The 16,722-nt window shown below is 41.9% G+C and overlaps 1 protein-coding gene across 2 annotated transcripts in view; it reads right to left on the reverse strand.

Moving 5' to 3' along the window:
- Window positions 1–758: 758 nt before the first annotated feature.
- The window catches only part of CRCP (CGRP receptor component), a 31,738-nt gene continuing 15,774 nt past the window's right edge, over window positions 759–16,722 (reverse strand). The window contains exons 5-7 of one of the 2 annotated variants that reach the window (XM_086475300.1): window positions 9,442–9,499; window positions 7,537–7,569; window positions 759–1,034 (exon numbers count right to left, since the gene is read on the reverse strand). In XM_086475300.1, coding sequence (XP_086331426.1) covers window positions 891–1,034; window positions 7,537–7,569; window positions 9,442–9,499 — 235 coding nt within the window. In that variant the 3' untranslated portion in view covers window positions 759–890. The remainder of the gene's footprint in view (window positions 1,035–7,536; window positions 7,570–9,441; window positions 9,500–16,722) is intronic. The other variant, XM_086475299.1, reaches the window with a different exon arrangement.

Below are 16,722 nucleotides of genomic sequence, written 5' to 3' on the forward strand. Positions count from 1 at the left end.
TCAGCCAGGGCTGCTTCTAAACCAGATGAGGAATTCAGTATCGACTCCGCAGTTATTCCACGGCCGACTGCACGGTCACAAGACTGTGACTGGTCTCTCTAGAAATACTGGAACAAACGGTCAAAGGGAAAACACACACCTCACACCTACACGTTCTGCTGCTTGTATTACCAAGAGCCTTCACACGGGAGTCCAGAGCCCCGCTGCTCTGAACCGGCCCGGCTCAGCCGCCTGCAGGGGCAAAATGTTGATTTAGCTCATCCGGATCTCTCTTTCACCAAGTACAGCCTGCCCAGCACCCCCGAGAACAGTCACCCTACGGCAGAGCCTCTCCCTCCCACGATGCCAACAGCCTACCTGAGACCGCCCGCCCAGACACCCAGCGGTTCTCGCACACTCGCTCTGTTCCGACCGCGGACAACAGCCCTTTTCACGCACAGCTCCACAGGCCGGCTGCGCATCGGAGACCGTGCTCTGGAAACCAGTTGGGCAATTCCAAAGCGTATGAAAGCAATTATAATTATAGTGCTGCTGTGATAATTAAAACATTGCCAGCTGTATAGAAGCCTATTCAAATGTACAGCTGTTACATGGGTAATGGAAAAAACACAAAAGCTTCAGATTCCATGCCCCATAATTTCTCAGAGTGCTACATTACAAACCCAGTTACCACCATCCCTGTTCATGACAAAATGCCGAAAGAACAGTGTCCTTTTCCACGCTTTCTTGTAAACAATTGGTTCCCTCATCACCTCTGAGTAATAAAAATTGTAACATATTTTACAAAGATGTCCAATACAAGATTAAACTGGTATGAAGTTAAAAACCCAGAAAAATATTAGCTGATCCTCTTCTGCCGAAATCGTTGCCAGCTTTGGTCTAGATGCCTCCTACGCTCGGTCACCTCTGTCTTCGGCTGCTGTTGCCGACTCTCTCTGTTGTTCTTCCGGATCCCCTGGAAGAATGCTGGTGACTGTCTGGAGAAGTGCCTCAATCTGCTCTTCTGTTAGCCTCTCCTCGCTTTCTTCTACCATCTGCAGGTCAAAAAACAAATCTATTGTAATCATTAAATCCATACTTCCTTCCTCAGCTCCAAACACAACGACTCAACTAATTGGGAAATACTGTTCTCAATGGATGCAAGACATAGTCTGAGCTCATCACAAAAGTATTTTACAGAGTGGAACACTTACCACATTTAAAAAAAGAAAGAAGAGCTCCATTGTTAACCACTACAATTGGCACCCCATAATGAGACCCTGCTCTCTTTACAACAAGGAAAACACCGCACTCGGAACAGGCTTTCCTCCCGGGTTTCTCCTAAAGCCTCTCTCAAGCTACACATCAGCATCCTGAGCCAGGCTTTTCATTCAGCTCATGGACAGACCTACCTTCCAGACGTATTTTCCCAAGTTCCTGTGCTTTCATGTGAGAATTGAAACGTGATCACCTCAGGGTGGTCACCCGAACCTTGGCATCTTATCCAGCACCTAGACTGTAAGTAACAAAAGAAACCACCTAACCCTAACAGGAGCTGTACTTTCTCGGAATTTGCTTAGATTGTGAGATTCCTGAATACAAAGGCATATAAAAGCTCTGAGCAACACAAAACATGCTGTCAGGAATCAACAATAAAATTCTGTAAGATGAAATAGGGACCTACGCTCACTGTGGAGCTGTGGGAACTCTCACATCACTGCTACCAGCAAAAACAACTGCCCTAATTTATAGGCAGCTGTTAAAAGGAAAAGCTTGTCAGAGGACTGGAAAAGCAAGCCAAAAGAACTCTTCAAAAGCAAGTGAAACCAATTAGGATCGCGGGGTTTGAGACTTTCTTTTTTATACAAAGTCCTTTAAAATGTCCTTTGAAGAGCGGTGATTTATATTAATTATGGTTCCCAGTCAACGCAGGTTTAATCAGTTCTAGCTATAAATTGTCAGCTATTCGGATGCATCTTGCCTTCTAAAAAGCAGAGTGGTATATTCAATTAACTTTTTTTTTTTTTTCCTTCAGTGTCCTATGAGCCCTCTTGGCACAATCTGATCATCTTTCATCAGCCATTATGCCCAGACCCTTGACGAGAGGAAAGCGAGCAAGGTGGCATCCACTCGGGTAGCAAAAGGCAGACAGCGAACACCCCTTTGCAAACGGCTGCTCCTGGGGACTGTCCCCATCAAAGGACGAAATTCTCTGCGGAGCGGCTGTCCAAGCACCGTTAGTTCAAGAACTACTGCAGGACCCTGGCTTGAAAACCAGCCCTGGCTCTCCTTACTGCTGTACCGTGCACCGTGCGTTAAAACGTGCCAAAAATCCTCCTCACGTTACCCTTCTGCGTAAGGAACTGCTGCAGCTGCTGCAGGGGCACCAGGTAGCGGCCTGCTCGGCTGCATTTCCGAGGGGATCATCTCAGCAGCGCGCCCAGCCCACCTCGGAGCACCAGCATCGACCAATAAAGCCCGTCACAGGGCGCACACACACGCTTTGTCGCCAATACCGCTGACAAAGCCATTACTCTACAGACGATCTACGCTATTAAGTTTTGTAGAAGATTATCAGGCTGGTTTTTGGACTGGCCTATAGTGTTATTAAATTACTGTCACAGTGAATTGTAAAGGTGACAGCCCCATAGCAGCAGGAACCGTACAAAGAAAAAGCCCACACCCTTTGGACAAGCTGTATCACTTAAGGCAGAGTGATTTATCTCATAGTGGACACTGTCTCCTGCCTTCGTTACCATCCCACTGCTTTCCCATCTTCAGAGAAATGGCCCCTTGCCTGGTTTAGATCTGATTTATTGGATCAATGAAGTCCACTCCACTTCCCCGCTTAAATTTTATCCCTCCTTATATATCTCCTTTCCTTTTCTTCTCCAAACACTTTCTCCTTTACGGGCTTGCTTCAGGCAGCCAGAGTTAAACACAAGGACTTGATCAGAACGTAAACAGATAATAGAGGGATTTCTAGATCAGCACCAACTCTTCTCAACTTCTGCACTAAGGCAGAGGGTATTTATGGAGTGTCTAACCACTGCTCTTACGTGCTCCTCAGTGCCGAGTGAGTAATGCCCCAACTCCCAGTATGAACAATCATGTTGAATCATTTGTACTGGCTGAACATGGAAGCCTGCGAGACTGATAAACTGCAGACACTGGTCAGGACATTGACAGATGAGCTCTGGTAATTGCTCTGGCGGTTTAAGAAATCACACTTCACCAGAAAGTTGATGAAAGAAAATAGTCTCTCGTGTTTCAGATGCTTTGGTGCTGTAAATGAGGTCTCATTAAACTGTTGAGAAAAGCATCTTTAAAGAAAGATGCCAGATACTGCACTGAGGAGTGGGTAACGTAGCTCCAAATTCCCTTCTGTTGACAGATCCGTAGTCTCTGCCAGAAGGAAGTGGTAATTCCTTCAACTCCTGTAGCAAACTCATCAAGAGCTCACCTCCTGGTGCCTCCAACCACCCATCCTCACTGTCAGCTCTCACACCAGGAACTACTGGTCGACATTAAAAAAAAAAATTTAAAAAATCTACATTTGGCAGGATGGACAGCTTGTTACTCAAGTTGATGCTTCAGCACTATTTTGCTGTGATACTATTCGAGAGTTCAAAGGATCAAAAGCATAAGCTATCAAAATCAATTCTTTTCACTCTTCAGGGAAACAGCTGGAGCAGCAACTTAGGAAAACATAAGCAATTAGGAAGCTGCAAAGCAGGATGCCAACAGGAAAAATTCAAAAATTGAGCAGAGAGAGCATGTAGGTGAAGAGACAAATGAAACTGTCCTAAAGGAAAACGGATCTAAAGGGAAACAGAAGGTCACTCAGGGGCTTATTCTAGATTCAACGCATGTTCACAAAATACCTTTGCTGCTGATAGTACTAGGAAAGAGTGTTACGATACTCAGAAGAGAAATTATGTGTAAGAAAAAGCCTAAGAGGCAAAACCAAACCATTGTATTCAAGTACCCACTTTTCCAGCAAGCATTTTACCAAATATATGAAAAAATATCTATCAAAAAGCCTTGCTAACTTCTAACTTCCAACTGGCCAAAACTGCTCAAGCAACAGATTCAAACCATAAGCAGTCAGGAATGCAAGGTTTATACCAAGGAAAATAAAAGTGCAAATGTTTTTAATAACCACATGACATAAGACGTTTATGTTGGCAGTGCCACACCCCCCAAATGGAAATAGATGATCCTCCCAGATGATGCCATGTGTAAAGTGTAGGGTACCATCACCCACAGCTCTGCTGAACGGGGTATTTTCAATCTTCAGGTATTTGTGCAAGTAACAGAATTGGACAATGTTACAGTAACACAATTTCTAGAAAAACAGCACCCTAACGTGCAGCAAGACAAGCATGTCTCCTCCTCAGGGCTGAGAGCAAGGATTTTCTCGATACGAACACAAGAGAAAGGCTCTAAGCCACAGCAGCTATGCTGCTGCTTGTAAGAAATAATTCCCAAGTCGTTACTGCTTTTCAGCATTCAAGTCTATCCTATCCCAAAACAACCCCGGTGGTTTTGCAGCAAATGTCGCAGCACACCAACGTCATTCATACGTATACACGGGATGTATTTTCTGTTAAATGCAACTACGTGGTCAACATCACCCCGGGTCAAGTCAGGCTTCAACAGCAACTTCTACTTCACTCAAACCAGCACCAGTTCGTTATTAACCTCTCACTGCAGTACCTTCACACAGTAAGCAATTCTCACATTTCATTTCCCCGCCAGCTAATGCTCTAAACAATGCAATCAACACGACAACCAAACAAGGAACTAAGGAAGAAAGCAGGAAAACTTTATTTGGTAACTTAATTGGCATAAAATTCTTACAGCTGAAAAGAAGGAGGCATGTTCCCCCTGCAGCTAGTCCACCCTTTTCAAGGCTGAGTAGTACCTAGAGTTGCTTCTTACCTGATTGATAAACATACTGATAAAAACAGCCAGATCTTCAGAACTGTGGAATATACACAAAACATTCAGAAGGCAGCTGAGGCCACAGTACTGTTCACTGCACACCACCTTTAAGAGCAACGCTCCCTTTATTTAGAAGTCTAACAACCAATTTTTCACCTGCTTAAGCACCTTGTACCTACGACTGTTAAGCCACAGCTTATGTATCGACCTAATTTCGAGTACCAAGAGGCCCAACTAACCTAACTGGACTTTAAGCTTAAAATTAGGCAAACATTCGCTAAATGGGGAATACGTCAAGCAAAAGATGCCAGATCTGTTCTGCCTCCCCAAAGACATCTATGCATGGGTTTTCTGACACAGCAAAATGAACCACGTGTCCAACATCCACCACTGAATCTTGCTACGAGAGAATGAAAAGACAAATATCGCTCGCCAACTGCAGAATTAAACCCTGGCAGATGCCTTGCTCAGTAACGTAACCGCTACTGGGAACCAGAGCTGTGCTGATTAAACAAATGTGCATGTGGAATATTTTACTGCCACGCAGCCTTTCCCAGCTGCACACTTTAACAGTAGCTTTTTTTTTTTTAATTGAGCACTCTGTATGAAGTTCTCAGAGGAACAAACAACCATAATCACCAAATCAGAACGTAGTAATAGAATTACATTGAGCAGTAAGTCACATTAAAACCTGCTGATAAATTCTCATGGCAGAAAGTAATTTCCAGAAGCTTTTAAAGATTTTATTTATCGAGAAGGTAAACCAGAATGTAACAGCCAGCCTGACTATCAAGATAATTTCAAAGATTAAAGTATTTATTCATAAAATATGTGCAAATCTGTATGTTCATAATGCCATGTACACATGTAAGCACAAAATATGAACACAGACACACACATACACACGCATACTGGTCCAGGTTTGGGTTTTTTTTTTTACTCTGTGAAACAAGGACAAACATTTCAGGAACATGCTTTCCCTAATCATAACCCTACCTTATCTCTTCTGCTCACCCAAGTAAAAACAAAGTTTAAGAGACTTCATCACCCTCACTGTGCTTCTTTTAAGCCTTCAATGCTAATATTTATTTCATTGAGCCTCCTGAGACACGACAATATACTGCAAATGTTGAAGAATAAAGCCACACCGAAGAACCCTAAAAACTTCTGAAGGAACCGAGAAACTGTCTCAAGGATAAATAATATTTGATGGGTAACAAACCTCAGCATCACAGAACAGAAAAACCTGTGGGTTAAAAGCTGTTGTTTATTTGAATAATAAGGTATGAATTCTATTTAAAAAATATTCAGTAAACTGCAGTAAAAAAGGAAAAATAGGGGTTCTGATCGCTTCCAAAGCTATCAAGCACATGATTTAACTCCAGTGTAGAAGGTACATATTTTATGAGAAAATGACTGCTATTTCCCCCTTTGAGCAGTAATTGGAACTTGTTCAGCACCACAGAAAAAAAGCACATAAAAAAGAAATAGAGTAAAAGACTGAATGATTGGATTAATGTCCCTCAGAGATAATTAACCAAGTATGCAAAGTGGAAACAAAATACATTGTTGAGAAAATGTTTAAATCCTCTAACATTTTCCAGAAGAATAATTTACATGATTATTTTCTATTCAGCCACAAAAGACAGTCTGCCAGGGTGGTTATGCAGAGCACGTACCACGAGGTATGAGGCTCTCCGAGATGGAAATCCAGTTTTAAAAAGCACAGAATTAAAATCTATCTTTCCATTCCGAGAGAAGAATGTAGAGCAAATTGTTCATCAGAAAACATGATGCTTAATCTTCAAACCCATCACGGTTCAGCATCGAGTAAAGCTGGACCACTGGTCACAGTTAGATCAACATCACTGTCTGGTTTTTTCCCCTCCTTTGTGAATCACTGAGCCAGGAACAACATATGTTAAAGATTAAAACAGGAGGTCAAGATAGCTGCAATGTGTATGGTGTTTTACCCTGTGGGATATGAATTAGAATTTCATGCTCCTTTTGTTGCTATTGTTGTTTGAAAATAAATCCTGGCACACGGTCCGGAAAACACAAATATGAACAATGACAGCAAATGATGGATAAAGACCAGGAACTTGAGATCAAAAGATCACCACATAAATTTGCTTTTTAGCTTCAATATAATTTTATCAAAATTGATTTATTGTTCGCATCCAGCTAGAGACAGAGAACTTTATAGAGGGAAAGTAAAAAACCAAAAAGCTGGAAAGGCAAAAAAGCAACAAGCAGCAGCAAATATAACTATCCTCTCACTCAGCTGATAAAAGCCCATCAGGTAAATTTGACTCCATTCCACGGACAGGCAGCACTGATTAAAAGCCTGAGACATTGGAGCAAGTGAGAGACGGAGCCATGGCTCGTTTGGCATTCTGTTTAGAGCTTTTTAAAAAATAAGATTGATTCGCCTACATTATATGAAGTGGTCAGAAGTTTCCATCATCATTTATTTCTGATTCAACTCCAGGAGCAACTCAAAGCTTTTGAGTGGCAGGGGCAAGTTCAATGAAAACAGAACATCGTAGACCGAGTATCCACGTGGCTCTAAGTTGTCTGTCATCCGTCAACTGCGGTGAATCGACTCGCCTGCATGAAATCTGTGCCTGGGTAATCTTCTCCCTACTGACACCAAAGAAGAAAACGCTGGTAGCCTCCACGGCCCTGCACTATTTTAGACTCAGAGAAGACAGGGTTTGTCTGTTCAAAGACGCTGCGCTGCTACTGTCTCTTTCCCCCGACCTCAAACCCCAAAATGACTCAAAACAGCAATCCAACAGCAAAATAATTTCCTTGCTATGGCTCCCAGTCTCTGTATTTCACTAACAGGAACGGCCTGCAGTTCCCTAGCACTTACTGAGCTCAAAAGACTCCAACGTGCTCTGATGAGAGTAAATGTATCGCAGTTTTGGGGAGGCTTAATTTAACACAGTGTTAACAATCCAGTCGACTTAAGATTACTGTAATACTAGTTTTGGAGAAACTTGCCCAGGGAATTACAGGGGTATCGCAATGGGGCAGAATTAACTGCATCCCCAGTACATCCACGATGATACAAATTCAGACTAGTCCTCAAATGTATGAGCATCACACTGTTTGCAACTTGCTTTTGATCATTAGAGAAGGGTTACGTACCAAAAATGGGCTGACACAGAACCCAGATCTCGTATCTGTGCGCTGGAAGTTCCAGCAATGCGTTTTATCGAACTTTGACACTATAAACTTCGGAATATCTGAAGTATGACACTCTACAGAAACCTGGCTTCTAATATAAAGGCCCAGATTTCTTTTTCCTGCCTCCTGGACTTCAAATATGACACAGGGTGCAAAACTGTTTTCAGTATTTTATGGGTAGGTAAGATAACGAGGAACGAGGTAGGGTAACGAGGGGAGGAGGGAAAACACAGACAAAAACCACAGTGACCTGAAAGCAGCAAAAGATTATTGCATTTAAAGAAGAAAAGGGGAAAAAAGACAGTACGTCGCCTACGTGGGAATATAACAAATCTGTGTCTAAGCACACGAAGCTAACAAAAGTATGAGACAGGCTCTACACCACTGCTTGTGAATAACTTGCTAAGCAAAATTCATGAAGCCTTAATGCTCTTGGTCGGGTTGATGACTGACACTGATCTCTTCAATCACAAAACACAGTATTAATTCCTCAGCTAGAAGCATTCCTTTATCAGACGCCTTCAGCATTATAATGTCTACTCCTTGGTTATGAAAGAAAAATAATCCTACTGGTACCTCTTTAATCCTCCCCTTTTTTGCAGCAAAATATGATCCTGTTACTACACAGTTTGGTTACAGGGTAAGATTATAAACAGATGTTCTTAATGCAAGAGATCTTTATTAAAAGAATATCCTTATTATAATAAGCTCTTTATTACCACAGGATTTTGTATTCCTAAAGAGATACTTCAGAGAATATAACCATCTATTTCTATTTAGCGACAATCCCTCTTTACATCAGAATTATGCTTGACAGATTGACCATGGCTACTTTCCATCAGAAAGTCTGTTTATATCCATTTCTCATTCTGCACCACCGCTCAAAATTCCGTATCAGTCGTTACTCGCTCCTTTTCAGCGTGTTCCGTTTTACTATAACATAAACCCTGCCATCAGAACAGCCATGTCATCATAGCTGTCAAAAAGCGAAGGACTTGATTACAGAGCAGCAACAAAAGGGCTCAGGTTAAATACATTCTTACCCACACTGCTGTAACTAACCTTTAATGGCTGCATCGGGCATTTTCGATACGTGACACTGAAGGAAACAGAGGTGGAGAGTCTGTCTGAGAGAAAGATGGGCAAGTCTCTGAGGAGGGCTCAGAGAGGACGCAGAGTGGATTGGAAACCACGAATGTAAAGATGTGCATAAAGGGATACATTCAATCACTGACCATAAGAAAGTAATTATTCAGTTGATCTTCAAGGTTAAAGCTGCTTTCATTTAAGCTTTGAACAGCCAGGAGCATTGTTACTTACCAGCTGTATTTCCACTGCCGTCACAGGCCTGTGGTTAAGCAACTGGAGCTTTTCTGCTCTGTTGAAAAGCAAAGCGTAAAACAATCTGCATTACTATATAATTTGAGGATCCCCCAGAACGACTGGTAAGAAGCAAATACATTCCTGATAGTTCAGTTTCTGACCGGGTTTCCAGCGTGGTTTAATCGCCACGATAATTTGGGTATTTTAAGGACAGTATTTCCTTGTGTGTTTAGACACACTGCTAATGCCTTCTCTAGTCTAGGGTGGCAAGGCAGGGGACCTTAGATCGTTACTGTACAAGCACTAACGTGCACTGTTGCTTTGTTAAACGCTGTACGGAAACGCTAAACAATGCGTCAAAGATCACAGACTCTTCTGCTACGAACGCACGACTGCAAGAACAATTACCATACCTAAGAAGTCACAATCCATCAGCCAAACGGCATTAACTTGTTCATTCTTTCAGCCCGCTGCAAAGGCAGAATTAAAAAAAAAAAAAACCCACAACAAAACCAGCTTGAAACCACTTGGTCACACGTCCTCTCTGCATCCCACACCGTTCAGTTTTTCATACATTATTGCAATAGGCCGAGGCCGCACTTTTACATGTGTAAAAATGCATCTTCATCTCTGTTCCCACGCAGCTCTCTACCCTTCTGTTGGGTTTCTACAGCTGTTGGGCACCATATGCAGCAAACCAGGTGGGGGACTGAGCTGTGAAGACAACCAGCCTCTTTTTCCTAGGTGGTTTTTGGCTCGATTGCCTGCGCAGTCCCACAAAGACTGGCGTGACCACAAGCTGCAAGGTAACAAAGGTACAGAAAAGGCCAAAAAAAAAAAGACCCCACCCCCCTCAATCAGTGCCTGAGCTGTAAAGGCACAGTCACTTATTGTGGTTTAAAAGACAAGGGATAATTCACTAATTGACAATAACTCAAACACTTCTGATCACCTGTCCACACGCACAGAAAGCGATTCTGTGCCCTCAGGGTGGCAGTCCTGTGCCCTCAGCACAAAAGCACTCCCATCGGTACCAGCCTCTTTTGGTCTGATTTTAGAGAGGAACCGTGTTGCACCTGTATTTTTAATAGTTCAAATTCCATTCTCCTCTGTCTACAAGGAGGAAAAGTCAGTACAATTTGTCTGATGTTGGTACTTAAACACAAAGCACTTTAATATTCGGGGAGGAAGTTTAACGCCACTGAAGGCGGCAGCAAAACCCCTGATAAATTCAGAACTGTCATTAAGTTCACCCAGCGTCCCTGCTTTCTGGATTCATTTTAACCAAACAGCTACTAGCTCTACTTTTTCATCATAAAATGACAAGATCTCACAAATATCCATTAAAACACTTTGATCGTTAGAAAACAAAGGGTACAATGGAGAAAATTTCATTGACATTTTAAAATATCTTTTTTTTTTAAAAAAAATAGGTTGTTTTTTTTTTGAAGATGAGATCAAACAAGTACATTCATCAAATACAAACCACAACATTTAGGCAATGGGCCTGCAGGCAAAATTATTCATTTTACACCCCACTTAAAGACAAATAATTTTAAGAAACAAGTAAAAACCAGCTGTCATATGCCAGTAATGCATATTTCATTAATTTCAGAAGCTCAAAACATTGACATTGCCCACATAAGAGCAGCATGGCTAATGATCTGAGCCGGTCTTTGTGCTTTAGAACAGAAAAGCACAATAATACAACACTCCTAAAGACACAATGGATGTTTAAAACAGTAACAAATGTACTTTTATAATAAAAAACATACAATTAAAGTATAATAATAATAGACACAATGAGGAAAGGAACTTGAATGTACATTTTTTGGGGGGAAAAAAAATCTTGAATGATTATTACTTGACATAGAGCCTCTCCTAGCAGCCAGCTATGTGTATGCAGCACCTCTTTATTGCACACATTCATGCACTGAAGCGAGAAGCGACGGCTCACATGCACGATCTTCCAGCCTACGACACAGCAGTGAACTACAGGTTTGAAGAACTAAAGCTTGGAATTTATTGTTATTTAAAGGGCACCTTTAATGCATATTTAAACTGAATCCGAAGTTTCCCCCGGTTTATGGGGCCTGTGGGTGGCTTTCAGGGGAACACAGATGCTGTAACTCCCAGCCCCGAGCTCTCCCACGCAGGCGTTTACAACCAACAGGTCAATGTCTTTGTGGCTGGAGATACTTCAGAGAGACAGTCTCATTTCAAACAACCTCTGACACCGCCTGTCCTTCAAACCTACCACCAGCTAACAGCTTGGATCACTGTCAGGCGCTGCAATACGTGATCATTCATGTATGTGCACCGGCACACGCCCCGAGACCGAGGTGCCTACACTCCTCAGCAGAAGCCTTTGACAGGCGATGCACTGCTCTGGTGAGTACATGCACACACGTGTACGTGTCAAGAAACTGAATTTAATACTTGAGAAAGCAGGCAGCTGACACCCAGAGAGAATAAGGCCCTTCATTTAGCCGCTGAACACGCCAAATGAGCAGCACTAGCATAAAATTTTCCTGGCTGATGTCTCCTGAAGGAAAAATCCTGTATTACCATAGGTTGGATGATCTAACAGACCCCCTTCAGCTAAAATGTCCTCGATTGCAAGTGACTTAGTGATGGGAATAGGACTGGGGGAGACTTTGTGGCTCAGTGAAGGCAACAGCTTTGCTGACACCAAACATCGAGCTTCCTTATACCAGAGGGTTTTGTGATGTGTATTCACAGCCCTAAAGAACAGAGAGCAGCTTCGAAGAGATGACACTGTGACTGTTGGGTTTAGACCCAGCCTGCTGGTGCCAAAACCAAACTCCTGAAAAAAAAAAATAATAATTTTTTAATTCTTCCACCTAGTCCCTGAGCCATTCTGCCACCACTTTTATAAAATGCTGGAAAATAATTCTAATCACGGCTTTCAACTTCAAAAGAAAAGCTTACGATTTTAAAATGTAGCATTTGTGAAATGTTAACTATTCACAACAGAAAGCTCCAAGAAATCCTCCTGTATATTCATTTACCATTGAAAAGCTTACACATTTTAACATCTTGAATTTACATTTACTTTACAAGTATACCTATTTTTTTTCCTCTCAATTTCAAAACTGGAGAAGGGGATAAGGAATTAGGACTTTATAAAGGAAAAAAAAAAAAAAGAAAACTCCGTTTTAACCAACCACAGAACTGTTCAAAATGTCTGTTTAAAAAACGAGCTCAAGCATTTTGGGTACCACCCTATCCTTTTCATCTTCTTTTCTACTTCTACAGAACCACATCAGAAGATTTTTCTCAGTTTTCAGAAGCAGCTTGCAATAAAGCGACATTGGGCACCTGGATAAACGCCAACAAGGGTGGCAGATTTCACATCAATTTCAGGTTTCACCTCCTTCCTCTTGGAGATTTTGTAGTGCCCTGAAAAGGATCTGTCCTTGCATTCATGAACTGTAAGGCACATGCAGGCTGCACAAATACAGACGGATGCTGGGCAGAAGGTCCTTTGTGTCAGTTATGGTATAAATCAGTATTTAAAGGCAATTCCCACTGTAGTGACTACATTCTCTCTTCCCTCTTGCAGAATTAACTATCTTCATTTTTCCTCCCTCTCCTGTTAACAACCCCTTGGCAGCATAGGGTTTGGTCTTAAATTCCCAATACTGTGATTTTTACACAAAGGAATCAGAATTAGCTTGGTTAGCCAGATTTATTAGATTGCTTTGGTTTTGGAGAATCAAGGATGAAAGCCAAATGTATTTCCACTGGTGGGAAGCAGTGAATACACCTCCTTTGTTTTCCCATGCTAATCACTTATATCTATTTGGCAGCTTGATGTTCACAACAAGAGACTATTAAGAGCATGACTGAATTTAACACTGAGCTGAGAGCACCACTGTCGGCTGCTTTATTGTCAAAAAGATAAGGTATTTATAACTGCTGCCATTTACTACTGTCACAAGTAAGGAAAGGCCAGAAATGAAACCTTAATGTTGATGGGATGCAAGTAATGAAATCCTTTAGACCAGAACTGAAATCGAGAGCAGGTCATTTAAGGAATCAATGAGAGAAAAACCCCACCCTTGTAAACCTGTAGTGAAAGACACAGCTGCCACAAAAGCAGGAGTCCTAACGGAGCTGGCTAAAAAATATTAAATAACATCTTCAGTGTACAAAAATCTGGCCAATTCTTCTGAATGAATGTATGAAAGATTCCGTGCTTTTTTCCTCAAGAGCTAGGAAACTGCCTGGTTCAGTGCCTGGAGCACTTGACGGAGGCGCAGAAGCTGGCACTCGGACCCTGGCTTTCAATGTCACTTGCTTTATGGACCCTGGCCAAGCACACGCCTGTGCCTCAGTTTCCAGACATCTAAAACAGCGACAACATTTTCAGCTCTCACAGGAGAGCTATGAGGATGTCTACCTGTAAAACACTTCCTCCTCCTCTCAAAGCCCGACTAACAAAGACAGACTTTTACGTTCACTGCTTGACGCATTCATAGTGTACACTCACATGCCGCTTCTGAGATCGGGGCCTTTTCAAACAAGTCTTTCTTCACTTTTGCAGCAAGACATATCCCAATTCAACCCTATAGATCCCCCACATCTCCAGACAAAACATATTCTTTTACAAAAGAACATCTAAGGTAAATTTTCCTCATATTCTTGTTTTTCAAAGAAGTATCTTTGAAATCTGTTGCTGACAAAACTTCAGAGCCAAATAAACAGGATCAAACAGCCGAAGCCATGACACGCCGCTGCTAAAGAATGCAAATCTTATTTATCCAGAGTTATTTTAAAACAGGTAGAGCTCCATCATGTTTATCACAGGAAGATTATTGGCAGAGCGGGTAACAACAGAAATAAATTTAAGCCAATTATACATTGTGACTAAACCAATCAATCAGTGAAACTGTTCACGTTTCCTGAAGACAAGAAATACAGGACACAATAAAAAAGGTCACCCCTCAAAGACTTTTTGCTTATAAGCCACTAACATTACTACAACTCATTAGGGAATAGATAGAAGCTTTACAGTTGGGACAAAGGGATCTCAAAAGCATTATTTCAACAAAGAGGGTATCATTCACAGTATTTGCAGTTTTTAAAATGTGTGCAGAAGAATGACAGGTAATTTGCAGGGAAGTCATTAAAATGAGTTATCTGAAAAATTTCATGCCTGTTTTTGATCTGCAAAGCTCCCTACTGGAAAAATGACTCAGACCATCAAAAAGGAATTAGCAGCAGGGTGCAAAAAACCAAAAGCTACACAAATGACATGTTTCATCTGAAGGTGCTTGTGTAGTGTAACAGGGTTGTAGAAATTATGAACACTAACACTAAAAAATAACAGTCTTCAGGCACGTTAACATTATACAGTTATGATTTAAGCAATGGATTTGTTTTATTTACATAGAGATTAAATCCAAAGACACAGAGAAGTGACCAACTGTTCAGTAACTGTCCTCTGAAAATTGGTACCTAGCCAGTTACGTGCTGATCAACCTAAACATCGTTCTGATAATGAAGACACAAGTTATTTTATTTTGGCAAAATACTGCAAGACGGCAAAGGGATAACTGACTGTAACTGAATACATTTGGACAAATATGTTGATAGCAGCGTGGGTACACTGGATGCCAGTATGAGTAGACGAGCTCCTCCTGCAATAGGGAACAGTAACATTTCATCCTTCCTCTTCTGTTTAGCAAACATCCAGCCGCTGAGATTAAGAAATGCCAAGCCTGCGTGTGTGTACGCTTGTTTGTACAGAACACAGCCCCCCACCCCAAGTACCTGATCCGAGATCAGCTCAGGGAACCCTTTTGGTGTTTTGGTCCCAGCTCTTCTCCCTTCTGCAACTTCTGACCTTCCTACTCGGAACACACGGAGCGACCAGAAGGTTGCTATCCTCGGCACCCCCTTGAAGCAAACACTCACAAAACGCCTCTGAAGTTCAATGTTTCAATAGAAAACCGCATTACTCAGCCCTCAACACCAGCAGCAAGCATGTATGCAGCATCACTCGGAGCTCAGCACCCACTGCACTGACTTTTTCTAACACTGATACCAAAACCTGACTGTTTGGATCAGAGTCTCTGAGTACCTGGGATTTCTTGCTAGCGTGTACACAAATTAGAACCTCAATACCCACAATTCCATCAGAAATAAGCTTTAAGGAAGGCAAATGCTGCAAGCTTGAAAATGCGTCAGTATCAGTGCTGACTGCAGTATTTTGCCGGGGCACAGACATAAGCGTGAATCTAGTTCATGCTCCATTACACCTAAAAATTAAAATGAACATTTTCCAACTCGGATGAATCCATCTTTACACTCTCTACAGCATGCACATTTACACTCACGCTCATAAATGAAAAGGATCAGTGTCCCATTCGTCTAAACAGAAGGTGAAGAACATTTTCACTTAATTGCCCCCCAAAAGTAAGTCTCTGTATTTTCTCTGGACTGCCTGGATTTTAATAACACTGTTTGGAACATGAAAGCTGCTTGTTCAAGAGAAGAATTCATAACAAAGATGAGTGACAGCTGAAAGCCATTTTCTCACATAAAAGCACGATTCCACTAATCAGAGTTAATCGTCCGTTCTGCAGGCTCTTACAGGACCCGCCCAGTGAGAAATCCCAAAATGGCAATTACTGCTGTCAGGCTGAGCAGTGCCTCCCCACTTCTAGGCCACATCCAGCAGTAGCTGAGACTCAGCTAGAGCCAAGATCAGCATTTCCAGCTGAGGGCAAAAAGATGTGGAGTGGGATTTGGGACACATAAGGCTCAGGCTGCGGGAGACAAAAACCTGTGCAGTTACAGGAGAAGAAAATGGGTCTGAGGTCTGGGTTTGAGGGAAGAGTGTATATCGTCGGAGGCAAGGATGTGGGGTTACAATGGTGTAATCCTTCACGGTCAAAAAAAACAATGTTCTCTGTCACCGCCTGTGTTGCAAGAGCACACTGCATATCCGGGTAGACAGAACAGACAGCATGTCCCTACAGCGCATAAACAGTTACACACTGTGTTGCAAATTAAGATAAAACGTATCATATTTTGTCAGCACTCAGCCAAATATTTGCAGCATTTATGTTTTAACCAAAACCTTGTATTACGTGTCTTGGTATTGCCCATTTTTTAGCTACTGAACTCCTAGACTACATGTAAATATATACGCATGTTATATATATTTTTATACGTATATATTTATATATTTTGTTATATACATGTTCTTCTAGTAAGAGATGTACAGGCACAGGTAATATGAGAACA

This window comes from Leptosomus discolor, chromosome 18 (genome assembly GCF_034619465.1).
Source record: "Leptosomus discolor isolate bLepDis1 chromosome 18, bLepDis1.hap2, whole genome shotgun sequence".
Classification (NCBI taxonomy): domain Eukaryota; kingdom Metazoa; phylum Chordata; class Aves; order Leptosomiformes; family Leptosomidae; genus Leptosomus; species Leptosomus discolor.